Source organism: Phoenix dactylifera, chromosome 5 (assembly GCF_051530095.1).
Source record: "Phoenix dactylifera cultivar Ajwa chromosome 5, Ajwa_hap1_PhDact_Kaust_v1.1, whole genome shotgun sequence".
Classification (NCBI taxonomy): domain Eukaryota; kingdom Viridiplantae; phylum Streptophyta; class Magnoliopsida; order Arecales; family Arecaceae; genus Phoenix; species Phoenix dactylifera.
Window position 1 is genome coordinate 32,325,999 of NC_143194.1, and position 19,737 is coordinate 32,345,735.

The window sequence follows — 19,737 nt, forward strand, 5'->3', positions numbered from 1 at the left end:
ATTTCCAGTTATCTCGGGGGCATCCATTCTGTTGTCCTGTTTTCCAAGTTTATCGCCCTCGAATCCAATTCTTTCAGTTTATCCTCCTGACCTTTTTATCTTCTACTATGTCTTGTATTGAAACGGTATTCGCAATCGTGTTGTTCTGCTGAAGACTGTGATACCAAAGAATCATCAAGTAAGTAGTTATCTGTAAGCTTAAGAATGCCAAGAATTATTTTTCGTATTTCTCAGGTGCTGGTGACTAAATTGTATGCTACATTGCTAAAATAGTGTACGGTAAATTATTTTTTTGCTCCTGAAATGCATTTGGTTTCATCAAATTCAAAAGAACTTGATGGCCAAAACCTGATTGTGGGCCTGGATTCTGTGAATGTGATAAGAATTGCCGCTTTCACCAATAAATTCTTCATGTTCTTTCACCTCCTTGATTTTGTTGGAGGAGGGAAAAAAAAGAAAAAAAAAATCCTGATCTTCGGTAATATATTTTCTAATAAATGTCCATTTTTTGAAAGGCAAAATCTTTTCTTGAGGAAAAGAAGATCAAAATCTTGATTTAAAGGTCGAATTATGTTATGTCTGATGCGAAATGTTCATATCTTTCTCTCAGGCTGAAGGTTGAGAGAATTTAGCAGAAAAGAGACGGCCATTTTTTTCCCCTGCATTTCCAATGGAGCAGTTCCGTCAGGTAGGAGGGGTTCTGGGAAGCCTCAAGGCTCAGATGGTGTTTAAAGATGAGATACAAATCAATCAGCGCCAGTGCTGTTTGTTGGTGGATGCTTTCAGCCTGGCCTTTGAAGTGGTCGCAGAGGAGATGAAACAGTATCTAAGATTCGAAGAGAGATTCACAAAGTGGAACGCACTGGAGAGCCCCCTCAGAGAACTTTACAGGGTATTCAAGGAAGGAGAGCACTATGTCCGACAATGCTTGGAGACAAAGGATTGGTGGGCTAAAGCCATTTGCCTCAATCAGAACAGTGATTGCATCGATTTCCATCTGCACAATTTGTTATGGTGCATCTATGTCGTGCTTGAGGCAATCGAGAATGTCGGAGAGATATCAGGTTGTGATCAAGAAGTGATCCAGAAGAAAAGGCTTGTCTTCATGAAGAAGTATGAGCGAGAATGGATGGATCCACACCTTTTTCAGCACAGGTTCGGAAAGAAGTACTTGGTTTCGCAGGACATATGCAGCAGACTGGGTAGTGTCCGGAAGGAGGATCGGTGGATTCTCTCAGAAATGATGTCTGAGCAGAGAAACTCGGGTTCCACGCCTCTAGCAAAGCAAGAGAGACAGCTTGCTGAGCTTCTCTTGGCTCCGAAAGGGAAGCTCTTCCCGAGTTCAGTCCTGGTGAGGTCGAAGGACTACCAGGTAAGAAGACGATTGGGGAGAAGAGGCCCTTACAAGGAGGTCCAATGGATGGGGGAGAGCTTCGCCGTCGGGCATTTCTTCGGGGACATCGAGCCACTGAAGCAAGAGATCTCGCTCGTGTCATCGCTCAGGCACCCACATATAATGCACATCATGTATGCTTTCTCTGACGAGGAGCGGAAGGAATTGTTTCTGGTTATGGAGCTCATGAGCAAGGATCTCTCTAGTTATATCAAAGAGATATGCTCCACAAAGAGAAGGCTCCCCTTTCCTCTGCTGGTGGCAGTGGACATAATGCTACAAATTGCAAGAGGAATGGAGTATCTCCACTCTCGTGGGATATTTCATGGAGATTTAAACCCGTCCAACATCTTAGTAAAGCCGAGAAATTCTAATCCAGATGGCTACTTGCATGTAAAAATCCAGGGAATTGGGCTACCAAGTTTGAAGAAGCCGAGAGACTCGACAAATCAAACAGCTACAGATTCATGCATATGGTATGCACCCGAGGTTCTTTCGGAGCAAGAACAGTCCGCAGAGCCTAGTGTTTCCAAATGCACAGAGAAGGCAGACGTCTACAGTTTTGCAATGATTTGTTTTGAGGTGCTAACTGGAAAAATACCTTTTGAGGATGATCACCTTCAAGGAGATAAGATGAGCAGAAACATACGGGCAGGCGAGAGGCCGCTATTCCCATTGCCATCTCCAAAATACCTCACTAACTTAACCAAAAGATGCTGGCAGGCCGACCCCTCCCAACGACCGAGCTTCTCTTCTATCTGTAGAGTTCTTCGTTACATCAAGAGGTTTTTAATTATGAATCCGGATCGTGGCCAGCCTGACCTACCAGCTCCACCGGTAGACTACTTTGATCTCGAAGCGACACTGTCCAAGGGATTCACAACATGGGCAACTGCAGAGGCACTAACAGTCTCAGAAGTCCCCTTTCAGATGTTTGCTTATAGAGTTATGGAGAGGGAGAGGACTAATCTGAACTTTAGGGAGAGGAGTTCAGAGTCAGGGAGTGAGGGGGCAACATCGATATGTGGAGATGAGAATGGTTTCAATTTGATTAGTCAGGAGGATCCTTTCCCAGCTCCTGTTGGTTTGTTAAAATCACCATCATCACCTCAGGTCAGTCCTGACGCCAAAAAGAAACCATTCGCAAGGAAGGCAAATGGAAAACTCAAATTGCAATCAGGTAAAATCAACAGCCTTCTCTTTTGGCTTTCAGTGTAATCCTGTCGACTTTTCATTCAGCACTTTGCAGTTCTTCGTATGTTGGAATTTTGATCTGTAGAAGATGTCTGCATGAAATGCGAATTATATGGACGTATATATTGATTTTAAGTTGCATATCCTATGTAGGCTGCATTCATTGCGACAAGTTAATATCTGTGAATTGTTTACAAGGCAGAAATAATAGTATCAATGCGCTGAAACATTCAGCTCAAGTAGAAATTCAGCTGTCAATCAGAAAATTCATGCTACTGCATATTAGCACTTCAGTGAACTAGCAGGGATACTTTCAAGAGTTTGGATTGTAAACAATATGACTATTAACTTTATTTTTTACTTTTTTATAAATATGTTATTCGTGAATTTTAATTACTAGTCTTTGTATGTAGCATAGGAAGTAACTTCTTCAAAGTTTTGTTTTTTAACTTTTTCTTTTGATATGCTTTTAGTGAATTTTAATTATTAGTCTTTCTATTTAGTATAGGAAGTCGTGTTCATTTTTTTTAATGGTAATGGTATAGCATCCAACTTCAAATTTGTTAAAGCCCTCGAATTCCAACAATTATGCCCTTGACCAACATGGAGCCTCATGGTTGTATCTTTTTAAGGCAATACAAGCATCAAGTATATGGTGTCTGTCAAATAATAGTTGAGTTTTGTGATTGAATTTCTGACTTGAGGACTCTCATTATCTAGAACAATTTGTTTGTGAGTTATTTCCCGAATATATACAGAAATTCAAACAGAGAAGCTGAATCATGTGAATTATCTATTTTCAGAAAAATGTGCAAACTAGAATTTTGAGTCCTCTAGTTCTAAAAATTTTGCAACTCTGAATTCAACCGAAATTTGACATGGAACACTTTTAGTCATATTTGTGTTTAATCTTTTTCTGCATATGCGCCATTCCATGCTGTAAAAAAATCGGTTCTAATAGGCCAAAAATAATTTTTTCCATGCATGTGATAACAGTAGCAGCCACAAGCTGATCACCAAGTTTAATCTATAATATGATCTTCATGTGCTTGGCTCTTACAGGGCAGCAGCTAAAAGGAGCAGTAAGACCACCACAAAAAACAGTACATGGATACAATATGAGGATGCAATCGGAAACCCACTTGCCGACAGTCGTCATGAGCCCGAGACGGAGGTTTTCAGGGCATGCATCAGATTCAGAGTTAGCATAGTCCTTCAGGCCCAAATTTCGACCGAAGTGCTTGTTGTTCCTTCAAGGGGAAAAATAAAGAAACAAAGGAAGTATAATAGCAGACTATGTATAGGTAAAGGGTTTTAGTTATATAGGACCTTTATCAGATGTTCCTAGCACTTTAAAGATGACAGCTACAAAGTTTCAAACATCAGTTATATTTTCAGAATAACTGATCTTCAAATTTAAAAGATCTCATATGAAAAACTATGTACAAGCTCATCTTCAATCAAGATAGACGATATTGGAAGACATTTGTTTTTATTTGCTGCCTGTCTTGAGTACATACACTTACGCTGTTGAACTTCTTGGTCCTTCAGTATGAGCTATTTGCCAGTCATAGGACTGTAAGGAGGAAGAGGTACAAAAGGCAGCCTAAGAGGCTAATGGTGACATTAAATTAAAGCTTGTTGAACAGATTAACCAATATATTGGCCAATTTTTCATGATCAGATGATATAGTTACATGCAGTATTGTTCTTTTTATCCTGCTCTCCATAGTAGCTGTCTTGATTGCTCGTGACAAAAATCATATGACTGGAACGTAAGATTGTTATAAGAGTATTAAAAAAATTCTCACCGATGACTTACTAGAATAGAGTAGAGTGTTGCAGCACTGTAATTTTTGATGAAATTTGATATGACCTGCAAGTTTAAGCTAACCAGTCAAATAAGGTTCGAATGAAGTTTTACTTGAAGTTACAATGATTGCCTAAAACATTAACTGTGTTGTGATGGCTGAGTGCAACTAAATAGGATAAAAGTGAAGTTTATCAACCTATGCGCCGTAAGCTAAATTACATGATAAGTTACATTTCTTCATGATATACAAGTTTTGTTTATTTTCTTCTCCAGCTAACACTTGCCACAAAGTGTAGATTTGTGATCTCTTGTTTGGTGATAGGATTGGTGGAGCCAAACTCATGCAAAGTTATTGGTATGGGAACACTTTTATCATACGCATAAAACTTAGGTAGGAGAAATTATATCCTACACCGCATGCACCAGCCTGGTCATGCACCACACCAATCACACCGCCTCTCTCCTATGGGCTAATCAACAACACGAGCGTTGAATGAATGGGGCCTTTGGGAATGATATGAGGCCATTGGCATGATGCACGACCATATGGTGCATGCGGCGTAGGATATAACTTCCTGTTGGGCAGCCAAAAAGGGGGAATATCCTATGCACAACCATTGGCACGCGCTCGGGCCTCACACCTGTGGATCTGAAGCGGGCCGAAACCCGAGCGGCCCTGAGATTGGTGCGTTGGACTTGATTTGGGCCTAGGACAGATCTGGTCCACAGACACCCGATATATGCACGAACAGTGAGAACCAACTCTATTTCCTTAGAGGCTAGAGCTCGATGCCCAGAGCGTCCTTTCAGCTCCGTGCAAACTTTGCTTTCTTTGGCAGATCTAGCCATCCGTACTGGTGATATGGAAGCACAGCCCTCAAAGTCCGCCGTGGATTGCACCCACCCTCTCGGTTGTGCAAGTTCTACCCCTGGATTTCCTCCCTCCTATAAAAACCCTAATCCATAGACACGAGACATTAATAGACAATGGCCTCCCAACGCCAAGCAGCAGCAGCAGCGCAACGCCCACGCCCTCTCCGCCTACTGCCTCCGCAAGCGCAAGGAGTTCGAGGTACTCCTCCGCCTCGACAGCCTGAGAGCCGCAGTCGCCTACGGTGAGTACGCTCGGTGGGAGGAGTCGCAGAGGGACCTCTTCCCCGCCTGCGCCATCTGGGAGCGCCCCCTCGAGGTGGACCACCGAGACCACTCCCTCTGGCTCAGGTACGCCGAGTTCGAGATGTGGAACTGCTTCGTCAACCACGCCAGCAACGTCTGGGACCGGGCCATCTCCCTCCTCCTGCGCATTGCTCTGGTTCAAGTACGTCCACTAGGAGGAGACGCTCGGTAACGTCGACGGCGCCCGCCAGGTATTTGAGCGGTGGATGGAGTGGCAGCCCGACGCGGAGGGGTGGATTTGATGGACGACCGACGGTATGGTGAGGGTGATCGCAGTTGCGCCGTCTATGAGTGGTTCATCGCTTGCCATCCCGGCGCCCATGTCTTCATGATCTGATTTTTCTCCTCCCGGGAAAGTAATGTTTCGTGTGTGCGTGGGGGAAGGACGTTCTTGGCTTCTTGCAGCGTTGCTATTAGGTTTTATTTCCACGATATTAATAAATGACTATTTAAATATAGATAATTTTATTCCATCTTTCTATCGAAACTTTTATATTTATTTTTTTCGCACTAAGGCAAGTAATTCACTATTCTAAATACAACCAAAAAAAAAATAAAAAAATAACATATCCTAGAATGCCCCTAAGCAAGTGAATAACCCTTCCACAGCACGTAGCCAAAGTGATGATCCACAGCATATAGCCGGAGTGATGAGTTATAAAGAAGGCCACCCAATCCGTAGCTCAATTTACTTTCCTATACATGGGGCCTCACAATAGATAAACTCACCCCCGTTAATAGGTTCTAAATGTTCTGTAGTAGGGGGTTTGCATCCATCTCTCTAGCTTGCCCTTGAATCCAAGAGATCACTGTAGCAGAGTCACCCTCTACATAGATGGAGCTGGCTCTCAACTTGCGCCGAGCATAGCTGATGCCTGCCCAAGTGGCCCTCAATTTTGCTCTAGGAACCGAGGTATCAAAAATGAGGCTTCAATCTGCTGCAACAAATCTAGAGTTTGGGCTTCTATTCACAAATTTCGCTCCACCTCTGATGCCACCCTCCAGCATGTAGCCGTCGAAGTTTACTTTTAGAAAATTTGGAGGTGAGGGCTCTCAAGAGATGAATACTGTCCTGGCCACTACAAGAGCTAAGGAGGAGTCTCAAGTGTCCCGAGCTATCAAGGGCACTCTAATAGTGTATAAGAGGGAGATCTCAGTAGCCTAAACAAAGACCCTCTCCAATATAAATCTCGTGGGTCGGCTGCTCTCCCTAAACATTTAAATATTCTATGCCAGCCAGATATGGTAAGCAATATAGGCGACAATGATAGTAGTAGATCTAGATGGCAGCTTGTTAGAGCTCGTCCGAAGATACTTCAAGAAGGTGTCAACAGGGTAGCAGAGTGAAGCACCTTCAAGGGGGCACCAGCTAGGGGTGGCAAAATATGACTCGACCCGCCAATCCGACCCATGTTCGACCCGCCATAAACAGATTTGGGTTTGGCCTAAACAGGTTCGGGTCGTAAACAGGTCGACCCGTTTAACATGTTTATTAATTGGGTCGGATACGGATTTTAGATGTCTGACCCGTTTAAACAATTTAACTCGTTTTGTTGGGCAGGTTAAACAGGTCTAAACAGGTTAAACGGGTTAAACAGGTCTAAACAGGTCGGGTTGGGCAGGTTAAACAGGTCGGGTTAGGCAAACGGGTTAAACTGGTTGGGTCGGGTTAGGCAAATAGGTTATCTGTTTATTAAACAGATTAAACGGATCGGGTCGGATTACCTGTTTATTAAACATGACATGTTCAGATTGTAATTTCTGATCTGTTTAATAAACAGATTGGGTTCAGGTTTATGATTTTCTGACCCGACCTGCATGTGATCCGACCCGTTTATGACCAGACTCGACCCGATTGCCACCTTTAGCACCAGCCAACCTCCATACTTGAGCTTCCTGCCCATACTAGAAGAGAGCATGGTTGATAGACTCCTCCACCTCACAATTAAGGTAGGTTGGGAGAATGCTCCAGCCCCTCCTACTTAGAACACTTTTGGTTGAAAAGTGGCCCAAAGAAAGCTTCCAGATGAACAGAGCAATCATGGGATGAACTCGGAGCCTCTAGATCCAACTGTTGTCATACCTCTATGCTGATTCACTTCTGAAGAGATGATAGAGGTCCTTGACCCTCACTCTCGGGCTGCAGGTGGAACTCCAAACCCTCACATCGAGCACCCCATGCCCAAGGACCACGAGGGACCAAACCCTCTCAGCAAAATACCTACCAAATAGTTGAGTAATCAAGCTTATGGTCCACCTCCGCTCCCCAGATATGCTATCTGCCATCTCAATGCTGATAGTGGTCGGCCAACATCTCAAGGGAAATGCATCCACCTAGGTGTCCCTCATGAAAAACACACTTTGTCTGGCCCCGATCAACCATCTTGTGTTGGCCATCAACATTGGGGCATGCGCACAAATCACTCTCTAGATGAAAGAACCATTTTCCACAACTTGGATCTCGTCCTTTGAGGTCCACCGGCCATACTTGGCCCTCATCATGAAACTTCAAAAGCTATGAGGTTCAAGCAAAAATCTCGTAGCATGTCTGGCGATCAGGATCTCCCTCCTAATCAGCAGGGACTAGATACCAAGCCCACCATCTCGCAATGGTTGACAGATCCAATCCCATGCAACCAGGTATACCCCATGCCCACCTCCATGCTTACCCCATAGGAAATTGCGGAGTAGCTGCTTAAGCTTCATCAAAGACCCTATCAGCATAATGGTGTTAGACATTAGGTAACTAGAATAGAGCGGAAGATAGATCTCAGTAGGGTCAACATGCCCATTATAGATAAGGATCTAGCCTGCTAGCCCTCTAAGCATTCTTAGATGCTTCACTCGATGTTAACACACTCACTTATTCAGAGCCTCCACCCAATGATTGGCACTCCAGGTAGCATTAGAGCCCCTCCTGCTCAGAGATCCCAAGGCAATCCTTGATGGAGCATCTCATTTGCGGCTTGGTTTTCAAGCTAAAGCGGATAGTGAACTTGAGTAGGTTCACCTTCAGTCTCAAAGCAGCGTAGTAGTCCTCCAAGACTCTTCTAATGGTGGTTGCATTCCTCATGGAAATCCAAGCTAGCAGTAGACTATCATCTGCAAAGAAGAGGTGTGAGATCGACCGAGCTCCTAGGGCAAGCACATAGGCATCAAGTAACCAGTGAGAGTAGGTCGCCCGTAGAGCTTGGGAAAGAGCATCAACACAAACAATGAACAAGTAGGAAGATAGGGGACAACTTTGGCAGAGACCAACTGAAAAGCTGAAGAAAGCTGTCGGTGTGCCGTTGATCAGGATGGAGAAGGAAGGGGCTTGCACATAGCTCAAAATCCACTGGATCCAAACCTTATGGAAGCTAAAACTTTCCAAAGTGTAGAAGAGGAAGTCCCAACAAACTCGATCATAAACTCTCCCATATCGAGCTTAATAGTTATAAGACTTGACAAAGAGGGAACCTTTGAAGATCGTGCATGAACTCCCTAGCAAGGAGAACATTATGACTAATACTCTGCCACCTCCAGAAAGGTACCCTACTTCGGGCTGATAAGTTTGGGGAGGATTGGCTCCATCCTGCACAATAAAGATCCGTACAACTTTCTTGTATAAGGTAGTGCACAAGTTGATCGACCTATAGTGGTTGGGCTCTAAAACATGTTGTCTCTTCGGGATCAACATGATGTAGGTTCTCTTCCAAGCTTCGAGCATCTCGGTGGTGTTGAAGAAATGCTGAACAAAAGCTAAGAGGGTTCATTAGATTCAAAAATTACTATTATAACATGCTGGGTACACTTGTGGAAGACACCCGCAATGGCCGCTCCAAGCTTCTAGACTACAATGATGCGCCCTACAAGACCACGAGACTCGATTGTGTAGAATCCCCAAGACACCGAAAGCCGCCTTCTGATCCAAAGTAGACTCCTCCCTGATAACCGTGTGTCAAACAATAAGCAGATATTCGGATTATACACCTACACTGGTCTCCTAAAAGCAAGGAGAAAGGAGGGCTTCCCTGCCCCCTATAGTTCCAAAATAGTATCCTCATTCCAATAATTGAGGAGGAGGATGGTCTAGATCTGTGAGCTGCGGCCCACTGCCATTGGTTCCAGCCCATCCACCTGGGTCTCACCCGCCTGGCCCACGGTCCAAGCGCTCCCCTCCAGAGCCTCCTTGACCTTTGCACAACAGCGTCAAGCCCCCCCGATTCACCGGACTCCACGGGTAGCAGGGGGGGCTTTTTGTTCACCGCGGTGTGTCGATGAGCCGACCTGCCCTTTCGCCACCTCCGGCTGGCGGTTCTCGGTTAGTTCCCACAAGGGGGGCAGAGGGAGAAGCTCGGGAGCGGCACCATCCTTGGGCTGGATTTCCACCGGAGCCAACACCACCACCAACGACGGGGCCGTCGCTGCCCGTTTCGGGACTTCTCTCTTGGAGGGGGCCTCAACCGGAGGCCAGCCGTGAGTCTCCGCCGGCCACTCACCCAGTTGTGGCTGCGATGGGGAGGACAAACTTCCAGACGGACCCTTCGCAGAGTCCACGCTCGCAGTCAACCCGGTCAATGCATCCAGCCCATCGCAACCGCTCGCACCAGGGCTGGGCCTCGAGGCCGTAGTCAGGCTTCTGGACCGCTTCAAGTTGGGCGGCCCGGTACTAGCGTCCACCATACCGATCTCCGGCCTTCCCACAAGATCGGATGGGCCGCCTCCCTCTCCAGAGGCTGGGCCATTCCCGTAGTATTTCAAACCCGGACGCCGACGCGAGCACGCCCGATGGAATGTTAAAATTTTAAGGGGTATTAATATAAAATATAATAGTATTAAATGGTATTCAAAATGGTTATTCATTAACACCCTTAGCCAAAAATCGTTGGGCGTCCATGTAAACATAGGGTAATTTGCAAGCTATACAAAAAACAAGTGATTTTTGGAGGGTACCTACGCAACACTCTTTTAATAAGAATATTGTTTGGTCTTCAATAAAGATGCAACACCAATTAATGAATTTTATGATCCATTAATTAATATTGACAGTAAGAATGGGTGTTATCTTTTGCTTTTTGTCTTATTTTCACTTTTCTATTTTTAAAAGGAATATTATGTTAGGTAAAAATCACGAGCTATAATTTGGTGCCCATCAATGTTGAACCTGCAAATTACCGTGATGATTGCAAGTTCAACTAGCAAACCAGTTGCAAATTATCCGCATAATTTAAGGGATTATGTAACAACCTACATCGCCTATAATTTTTTTTTATTAACGTGATTATGTATCAATCTATATTATTTTCTTTTATTAGCATAATCTCGTTAAAATGATCTTTATTTTTCTTTATTAGTCAGTAATATTTTTTATTGTCAGTATGATCCTATATCAGTCTATATTTTTTTTTTTATATATAATCCCTATACCGAATATGATGGAATAGAAAAATAAAATTGCTTTTCTCTTTTTTTAATATTTTCTCCTTGTGCAAATATTTTAGTATAAATAATATGTTAATTGTCCGCAAACAAAAGATTTGGACCAAAAAAGACCGTACACGTCAGCTCTCTAACTATACCATCCAGTTAAGCACAGCTTATTATATAGACCAGGATCCTACCCTCTCCTTTCCCACATATATGATTTCAAGTAACCGTTTCTGGTTTCTTTCCTGCCTTCAGACCCTCTGTTCTCTTTCTCCCTCTGTTTTCTTCTTCAACAACTAATCCTACCCTTTTCTCCTGAATCCCAGAAGAAGTCACTGTTCTGGTTGTGGGTCTTCTTTTTAGAAATCTGAGGCCTCCTTTGTTTTGCCAGAAGACCACTTCTGGGGCTCGGAGTTCCCAAGAAGAAAGAAAGCTCGGCAAGCATCTTCTTGCTCTGGTAATTGCTTTCGCATTGCTGTAAGTTAATGGAATCGAGATACCTCTTTTGTTTCCTTCCTTTGCTTTTTCTTTCTTTTCTCTCTTTCACATCTTGTTGCAAATTTACGCAAAAGTCGTCTGTCGTTCTAGAGCTATGTTTCTTTCATTTGTATCAATTCGTTTGAGATGGAGAAGAAAACAAACCGATTGATACAGGGAAAAAGGGTGCCGATTTTATTTAGCTTTTCTTGCAAGAATGCTAGCCTCAAGAAGTGTCAATGTGTTTTTCTCAAAAAAAAAATATATGGCAATGTGGTTGCGGAACCGTTTTTGGATGTAATGGAACGAAGGATTTCAATACCCGGAGTTGTGGTACTGAGAGTTTTTCATATCTTGAAGAATCTTGAACCAAAAGAGATCAGCCCAATCTTTGATACTGAGAAAGGTTCATTTATAATAGAGGTTAAAGAAAAGAAAGAAATGCAGTTTTGTTCAACTTCTTGGGAGAATATCATGGTAAGAAATGGAAATGTGGTTGCAAAATGGTTTTTAAATGTCATGGAACCTGAGATTTCACGATGAAAAATTCGAGTAGTTACAGTTCTCATATCGTGTGGAATCTTGAATCAAAAGAGATCAGGTGATCTTTGACACCAAGAAAGGGTATTTTCTAGTAGATGTTTTCATTTCCTGTTAAATTCATGGGTCAGTAGCCTTGTTCTTTAGAACCATCAGCGAAACTTCAGAATTTTCATTAGATCTTGCTTTTAGATTTATAAAGATTTTATGTTTTATCAAAAAAATAATTCTTGGATTCTGATTTGTTTGTTAAAAAAGACCTTGAATTCTGCACATTGATCTCATCTCTGTGGTGATCAGGGTCAAAACAAGGGAACAGATTATTCTCTTTGTTGTTGGGTTCCTAATGGAATAAGTTTGCTTGTTTTTGGGAAGAAGTGCGCTTGTATTTGTTTATGGAACTATGACAATGGCAAATTCGAGAAATTTAACAAAATGTTATTGGCTAACCTATCATGTTATTGGCCGGAAAATCAAAATAATTTCTATTCTTTTTGGATGATTTTAACCGTCTTAATGTTAGGTGTGAGGACCCATGCGGGCGTGTCTTTATTCGCACATCAGTTTTTTGCCAAGAAGATTTTGGATACTCATATAGGATTAAGGAACCCAAATAATACCTTTCGGTTAGTCATTTTAGGTAAGGTCATGGATTGTTACAAACAGTATCAGAGCGGACCCGACTCATAACCTATGTGGACTAGAAGACGCTGCAGCACGGATCCATTGAAGCTGACCACAGGTCGATCGTGGTGCTTGTGATTATATTTTAATGGATTTGAACCCTTAGTCTGACGGGAACGTTAGGGCTTAAATGGGGGGAGTATGTGAGGATCCGTGCGGGTGTACGTTTAGTCCCACATTGGTTATTTACCGAGGAGATCTTTAGTACTTATATAAGATCAAAGAACTCAAATAATACCTTTCGACTAGTCATTTTGGGTGAGGTCTTAGGTTGTTACATTAGGAGTTTGGTCATTGATTATATTTATGTTCTTAGCTTAAAAATGTGCCTGCCTTTATTATGCTTAAATGATGTTCCATGCAATGTAAGAAATGACAAAGTGCATGCCTAAAATTGTAGCGGACTCGGACAATACTCAAGAAGGTGAAGTGGGAAACATGGATACTCAGGTTGGAGATGCGGGGACGCCAGTGGAAGGTACGGGGCTTGAGAAGCACAAGGATGCATCTGATATTAAAGGCCCACAGAAGAAACACAAAATTCTTGAAATGCAACAAAGAATTGGCAGGTAATTGAGTGGATTCTTTTTTAATTTAATATTACAAATATATATTGTGGAAGGAGCCTTACGAATATAACTGAATCTTTATATTTACAATTAAGAATCATTTTCTCTCTCTCACACTCACTCACACACACACACATACAGAGCAAAGCTTTCAAAAATATTCTCATCTGTAGTCCAGAGAGCTTTATTTTGACAATGTAAAGAAATTCTGAAGATCAACTAACTCGATCTTCCTTTTAATAATTCTAATTATGATAAGTAGCTAAACAGATTTGTCAGGTAACTATGAATTCATATTATATCAGGGGATAATTTACATATGAAGTGGTTGGGCTGCATACATGTTTACATGTTTCTTAAGTCTTGTATACTTCAATTTTTTCCTTTTTGTTTTTGAGTTAATTTTCATGCAATGCACCATGGCTTTGAAATAAGTCCTCGTTTCTAATATAAAGATAAAGATCTTAGACTGGGTTTCGAATATTCTGTTAGCTAACTAATGGGTGCTAGAATTGGCAAGCAAAGTTGCTCTTATGTGGTGGTAACTGTTCTCTGGCTTATTAATTTGATGATGGTTGATATGCCGGAAGAAGTAACAAAAGATTGGTGCTGCAGTGATGTCGAACCTGGAAAAGCCCAAGAAGGTGAACCAGGAGATTCAATGGTTTCTGTAGAATTACCTGAGTCACCAAAGACAGAGAAAACCACTAATGAAGCGATGCTGCAAGCTGAACAGGACGGGAAGGCCTTGAACTTGGAAGATGTGGTGGTTGAATGTCAGAATCAACAGGATGCTAAAAAGCTCATCGATGATCTCAGAAATAAAATTGAGCTACTAAAAGCTGAAAATTTGGAACTGCAGACTGACATTGGTGAGGTTTCTATGACACTCAGAAATACAAATCTGGAGGCGGACATTTTGAATGAGGTATTGAAAGTAAAAGAAGGGGCAGATAGATATACGAGGCCTAAATCTGCCATGCAAACTTTATCAGCTCGGGATGTGCTACATGAAATAAAAGAAACTGAAAGCCTAATTAGTCAACCAGCGAGCCTACTCCCTGAACAGCAGGATCAAAGCCAGTTGGAAGCACAAAAGTCAGAACTTGAGAGGGAACGTGAAGAATTGCGACAAGAAAGTCGTCAAATCCAGAAAGAAATAGATTACTTACGGGACCGTCACAATGAGTTAGTTGGAATGATTGAAACTGCAAAAACTGCACACAAGGAGAAGGTAGAAGAGATCAGGAGGGACCTAGTTGACTCCGAGGAAGAGTGCAAAGTAATTAAAATATGTAACGATGGATGGTCAGGTTGGATGCTAAAATTGGAAGAAGAGTGCAGGGAAATGAAAGAAACGGCAGAACCCATGATACGTTCTATGAATGATGCGGTTCTCCGTCTGGAATCAGAAGTTGTGGAACGGTTCAGGAATATCCAGATGCGGTTATGTGCCTGCAGAAACGAGCTTCAAATAGCAAAGGCAAAGTTGGCACTGCATCATGATAATCAAGGACTGGCAATTGAGAACGAAAGGATTGAGAGGGAACTTCAGGCTATGGGTCTGACTGTTTTAGAGCTTCTGAAGCAAGGACGACAATTAGAAGCCGAGCTATATGATGAGGAAGGAATCAATAGGATGCTGGCCATTTTGTACTCCAGGAATGATGATTCTGAAGTCCAAGAAGGGGGAGCTGGTGACGTAGTGGCTTCTGGTGGCATATGTCAGTCAGAAGAGGCAGAGAACACCACAGATAAAGAGATGTTGCAGGCTCTGCAGGATGAGAAAGCTTTGAACTTGGAAGATGTCGCAGTTTCAAGTGAGAAGCAACAGGGTTCTAGAAAGATTGTGGATGTTCTTAGAAGAGAAGTGGAATGGCTTGAAGCCGAAAATATGAGACTGCAGATTGGCATTGATAAGATAAGTAACATGATAATAGATACCAATCTGAAGGTGGACAATTTGAACGAGGCACTGAAAACTTTGGAAGGGGCGGATGAATTCGTAAGGCCTGCATTTGCCTTGCAAACTTCGTCAGATCAGGATGTGCTGCATGAAGCAGAAGAAGCTGAAACCTTGATTGGTCAACCGGAAGTAAGTCTGTTCCAGCAGCAGCAAGATCAAAGCCAATTGGAAGCACAGAATTCAGATCTCGAGAAGGAGATTCAAGAAATGCGAAAGCAGAGTAGTCTTAATCAGAAAGAAATAGATGAATTGCGGGTCTACGGCAGTGATTTAACTGAAATGATCGAAACTGCTAAAACTGCACATGGAAGAAAAGTTGAGGGGACTTGGAGGGACATAGAAAACTACAAGCGAGAATGCAAAGCGCTTAAACTATATATTCAGAGATGGTCAGATAGGGCCGGAACCTTGCAAGAAGAGTTGAGGCAAATGAAAGAAATAACAACGCCCGCAATTCATTCTCTGCATGGCGCACTTCTCAACCTGAAATTACAAGTTGAGGAACAGTTTAGGAATATCCAGGTGCGGTTATCTGCCTGCAGAGAAGAGCTTCAAACACAAAAGGCGAGGTTGATGACAGTGCATGATGAGAATGAAGAATACACAACTATGAACCGTTGGATGGAGAGGGCAGAATGGGACATGGTTGTAGTTGGTTTGCAGATGGATGTGGAGTTGGAGGAAAAATCAGAATGGGGACTACATGATGCGGAAAGAGCGAAGAAAATGGGAGATGTGGCCGAGGCTGAGAAGATGCTGGAGGATCTAAAGATGAGAGAAAAGGATCTGGAACTCAGGATGTCGTCTCTGAAGGAGCAAAAGACAAATCATATGGTGGTTTTGTCGCTGCAGTATGAACAATATGTTCAAGATTGCCGTAAGCTCTGCCAACTTATTCATAGAAGCTGCAGCAAATGGGAGAAGTTAGGACAGATGTTGCGGCAAGGACCGATCTAATGCGCTGCTAGGCAATGGTTTCAGTAATTCCTGTATCAAGATCTTTCCTGCAGCTTCTTTTGCTAAGCATCCAATTTGGTTATCACCTTTTCTTCAAGAATGTCTCGGGCGGAATTTGTGAATGATTAGTGACTGCAATTAATAGATTTGTAACAGAGATTGTGGGCGAGAGATACTTAGCCATGCTCTTGGCATTTATTTGAAATTCGGATTCAAGCCTAAATCAATATTTTGTTCGTTTGTTATGTTGGGAAAAAAAAGTGAAATAGCACTCCTTTTTCTTCTTTCTTGGTAGCGTGACTTGAACTTGTCAATCCAAGGATAAGATATTCTACATAGGTGCTGAATCAAGCTTTCTTGTGGCAAGAAAATAAGAAAATGTACTTTTGTTCAATCAAGTTTTTGTGAGGACTCGTGCGGGGCGTATATTTAGTCTTACATCGGTTATTCACTAAATAGATATTAGGTACTTATATAGGATCAAAGAACCCAAATAATACCTTCCGGCTAGTCTTTTTAGGTGAGTTTCTGAATTGTTAAAGAATGATATCAGAGCAGACATGTTCCATAACTTATGTAGATTAGAGGACACTGCAATACAAATCCATTGGGGCTAACCACGGGCTGATCATGATGTTTATAATTAGATTTGAGTAAATCTTGGGTACTTATATAGGATTAAAGAATCTAAATAATATCTTCCGGCTAGCCATTTTGGATGAGGTCCTGGGTTGTGACATTTTTCTAGTTAGACAATAAGGGGTATTTCGAAGCTAAAATATTTTAAGCAGATAACCTAATAGAATTCACCGGAGATGGACGCACTTTTAAAAGTACTTTTAAAAGCACTTTTAAAAGTACTCAGAAAAGTACTTTTAAAAGAACCAAAGGGATCTTCCATATATACAAAATCTATAGTTATCTGGTTTCTCGCTAAATGTGAAGATGCCTTCAATATGATTGCACCAGTTCAGTCTACGGCCCCTCTTTGGCTAAGACTAGCATCTCTGAAAATGCTTTCCATCTGTGGTAGCTAATAGAGAAGGTTATATTTCTCAGATTAGTTAACCTGTAGGAATCTGAGAAAGTGTAGATTCTTTTTCAAAAAACAAAAGCAATAGGCATTTATTTTTCAATTAAATTCTTCATGTAAGGTGTACCGGTTGCCTCTCCAAAGCCAAATTTTGAATCTGAACTTGGAACCATAACCTTTCCATAGGTTTCTTAGCTGATTTGTTTGCTATGGATATCTGAGTAAAGCTAATAACATGTAGCAACATAGACCGAGTTCGAGTCAATAAATCAGTACTTGGGGGTTTTCAGTTTGGTTTAATAGATGACTTCTCAATTTAGTAAAACATATTCAGAAGTTTTTTTGGTGGCTTTGTAGATAATATCAGCTACCTAATAACCCTAACCTGCATAAGTAATCGGTATGGACGAAGTCTAGAGAACCGGCTAAGTGACTCTTCTGCTGTGATAACCCTTGCTAAAGCAACAAGAACTCTTTTACCAACACTAACATAGACAGTGCAGGGTTTAAAAGCATGTTTTAATCTTTATAACTTTGATGCATGAACAAGTAAGTCCTGATGTTGAATAAATTATTCCTTCTCCACATACCTGGTTCTTAAGCAATCAAAAACTACTTCTGGTTGATAAAAGAAAAGGAAAAACATTTCTGGCTTCCTCATGTAATGTTGTTAAAACTTCCAACCCCCCTCCCCAACACCATCGATGGAGTGCAAATTTTTTGAACTTTCCTCTGTTCAGAAAGAAAGGGGTACTGGGCCGAGAAACCTTGACTATAAATCATTCTTTCATGGAATCTTTCATTATTCTTTTGCTTTCATGCCATCCACTCTGCAAGTTCAATTTGTTGCCAGAAAATGAGAGAGTATTCTGGCCAAAGGCACTTATAAATTCTCAAATATGAAAAGCTTATTTTTTAAGAAAAAAGAGTAAAACATAGAGCAGGAGGGACCTGAACAGGTGGCAAGAGGAAATCTGGAGCCTCTGGACAGTAAGGCGGTCTGCTCTTATCTTTCAAGTTTAGCACTCTGATGTCATGGCATGTCTCATCAAAACCCATAATTTGTCTATTAAAATGCTCATCAAAAGGGAAAAAAATCGTCCATAAAATAGATGCAATTTCCAGGTCAATTAGGCAAGGAGCCGGTGGGAAGAGAAATGGAGCAATTGAAGTCCAAGAAGAGCATTTGGTCCCCTATTCTTTCCACCTTGACCCACTTGTACCTAACGTCAGTTTGCTGCATAAACTGCCCATCACACGAGAGATAACATTCAGCATCGTTTCCCATATATGCTACAACTCCCTTCTCTTCAAGCTTGAAAACTTCAAATCCATATGTCAGATAACTTGGGATGCCCTTCCCATGGATCACATCAATTGGAGCCTCCCACCATCATGCTTATATGGTAATCTCACAATCTGTAATAGTTTTGTGAGGATCTGTGTGGATGTGTATTTAGTCCCACATCAGCTATGCAAAGGATATATCTTGGGTACTGATACAGCACAAAAAAATTCTAAATAATACCTTTTGACTAGACTTTATGAGTGAAGTCCTAGCTCATGTGATATGGAAAGAGCCAGCATCCTTCATTCAATGGTGGTTGAATATGAGGAAAAAGACCCTTCCTGAAATGATGAGGGAAGGGGCCAACAAAGCAGTGGGAAAACAGAGCATAGAACTTCAGCATTTTCATTACCATGAAAGTGGGATTTGTAATGCCATAAGTATGTGAAATAAGAGAATGACACAGTAGTTTGTGAGGTTTAAAACACTGTGGTTTTTAAATTTGCTTTAGTTCACCTGAAGGTTAGAGTACTACAAAATTTGCTTTAAATTTGCTTTGAAGGTGTCTCCCTTTCTCCAAAATGTGAGAATTAACAATGTCTTAACCTATAATCCCCGCTCTTCTCAAATATCTCCAGTCAACCATGTTCTTGATATAACTTGACTTTACCAATTGATAGTTTCAAAGAGAATTTCAAACCCATTGCAGCATCTTTTGAGGATCCTTCCGTAAGCCATACCTTTTTGGAGCTACCCTCTATGGTCTAGGTTCATTCTGTTAAATTTCAAACCGAAACTATGAAAAACAAAAAAATTGAAGCAGTAAAAGTTTTTCTAATAAACTAGGCTCTGTATCAGGAACTTGACATGAAGTAAACATGCAACATTTTGATCTAAGGTAAACATACTACCATTGCACCACAGAATGGCATCAGCTTCGCATACATTCTAGAAACAATGATGGTCAAGGTGATTTTTTTTCCGAAAAGATGGTTGAATGATCTCAGAGTGCACATATTCCATCGGTAAAATAATTAAAAAAGAGTGCAAATTACATCACGAAATTGCAGTCATATTCTGTTTAACTTTGGTCAAGTTTTGGATATCATATAATCAATATGCAGAACCTACATTGCATGCATCATTTATAATGAAAAAAGGCAAACAAAATTTTAGAGCTGTGATCCAAAATATACCTTTTTCCCCTCAGACCTCTCCACTTTTTGTGGTGGCTCACC

General features: G+C 41.7%; 1 protein-coding gene across 1 annotated transcript; it reads left to right on the forward strand.

Annotated features, from left to right (window-relative positions):
* Positions 1-570: 570 nt before the first annotated feature.
* On the forward strand, positions 571-4,162 carry LOC103703034 (uncharacterized). The gene is made up of 2 exons (XM_026802928.3): positions 571-2,573; positions 3,650-4,162. Exons 1-2 carry the CDS (start codon positions 671-673, stop codon positions 3,796-3,798), a joined length of 2,052 nt encoding a protein of 683 aa, XP_026658729.3. The 5' UTR covers positions 571-670; the 3' UTR covers positions 3,799-4,162.
* Positions 4,163-19,737: the final 15,575 nt, after the last annotated feature.

Excerpts from the sequence above, each read along its gene's own strand:
- LOC103703034 (XM_026802928.3), top strand. The coding sequence starts at position 671 with ATGGAGCAGTTCCGTCAGGTAGGAGGGGTTCTGGGAAGCCTCAAGGCT. Across the intron at positions 2,574-3,649 it reads AAAACTCAAATTGCAATCAG|GGCAGCAGCTAAAAGGAGCA; the intron begins GTAAAATCAACA and ends TGGCTCTTACAG.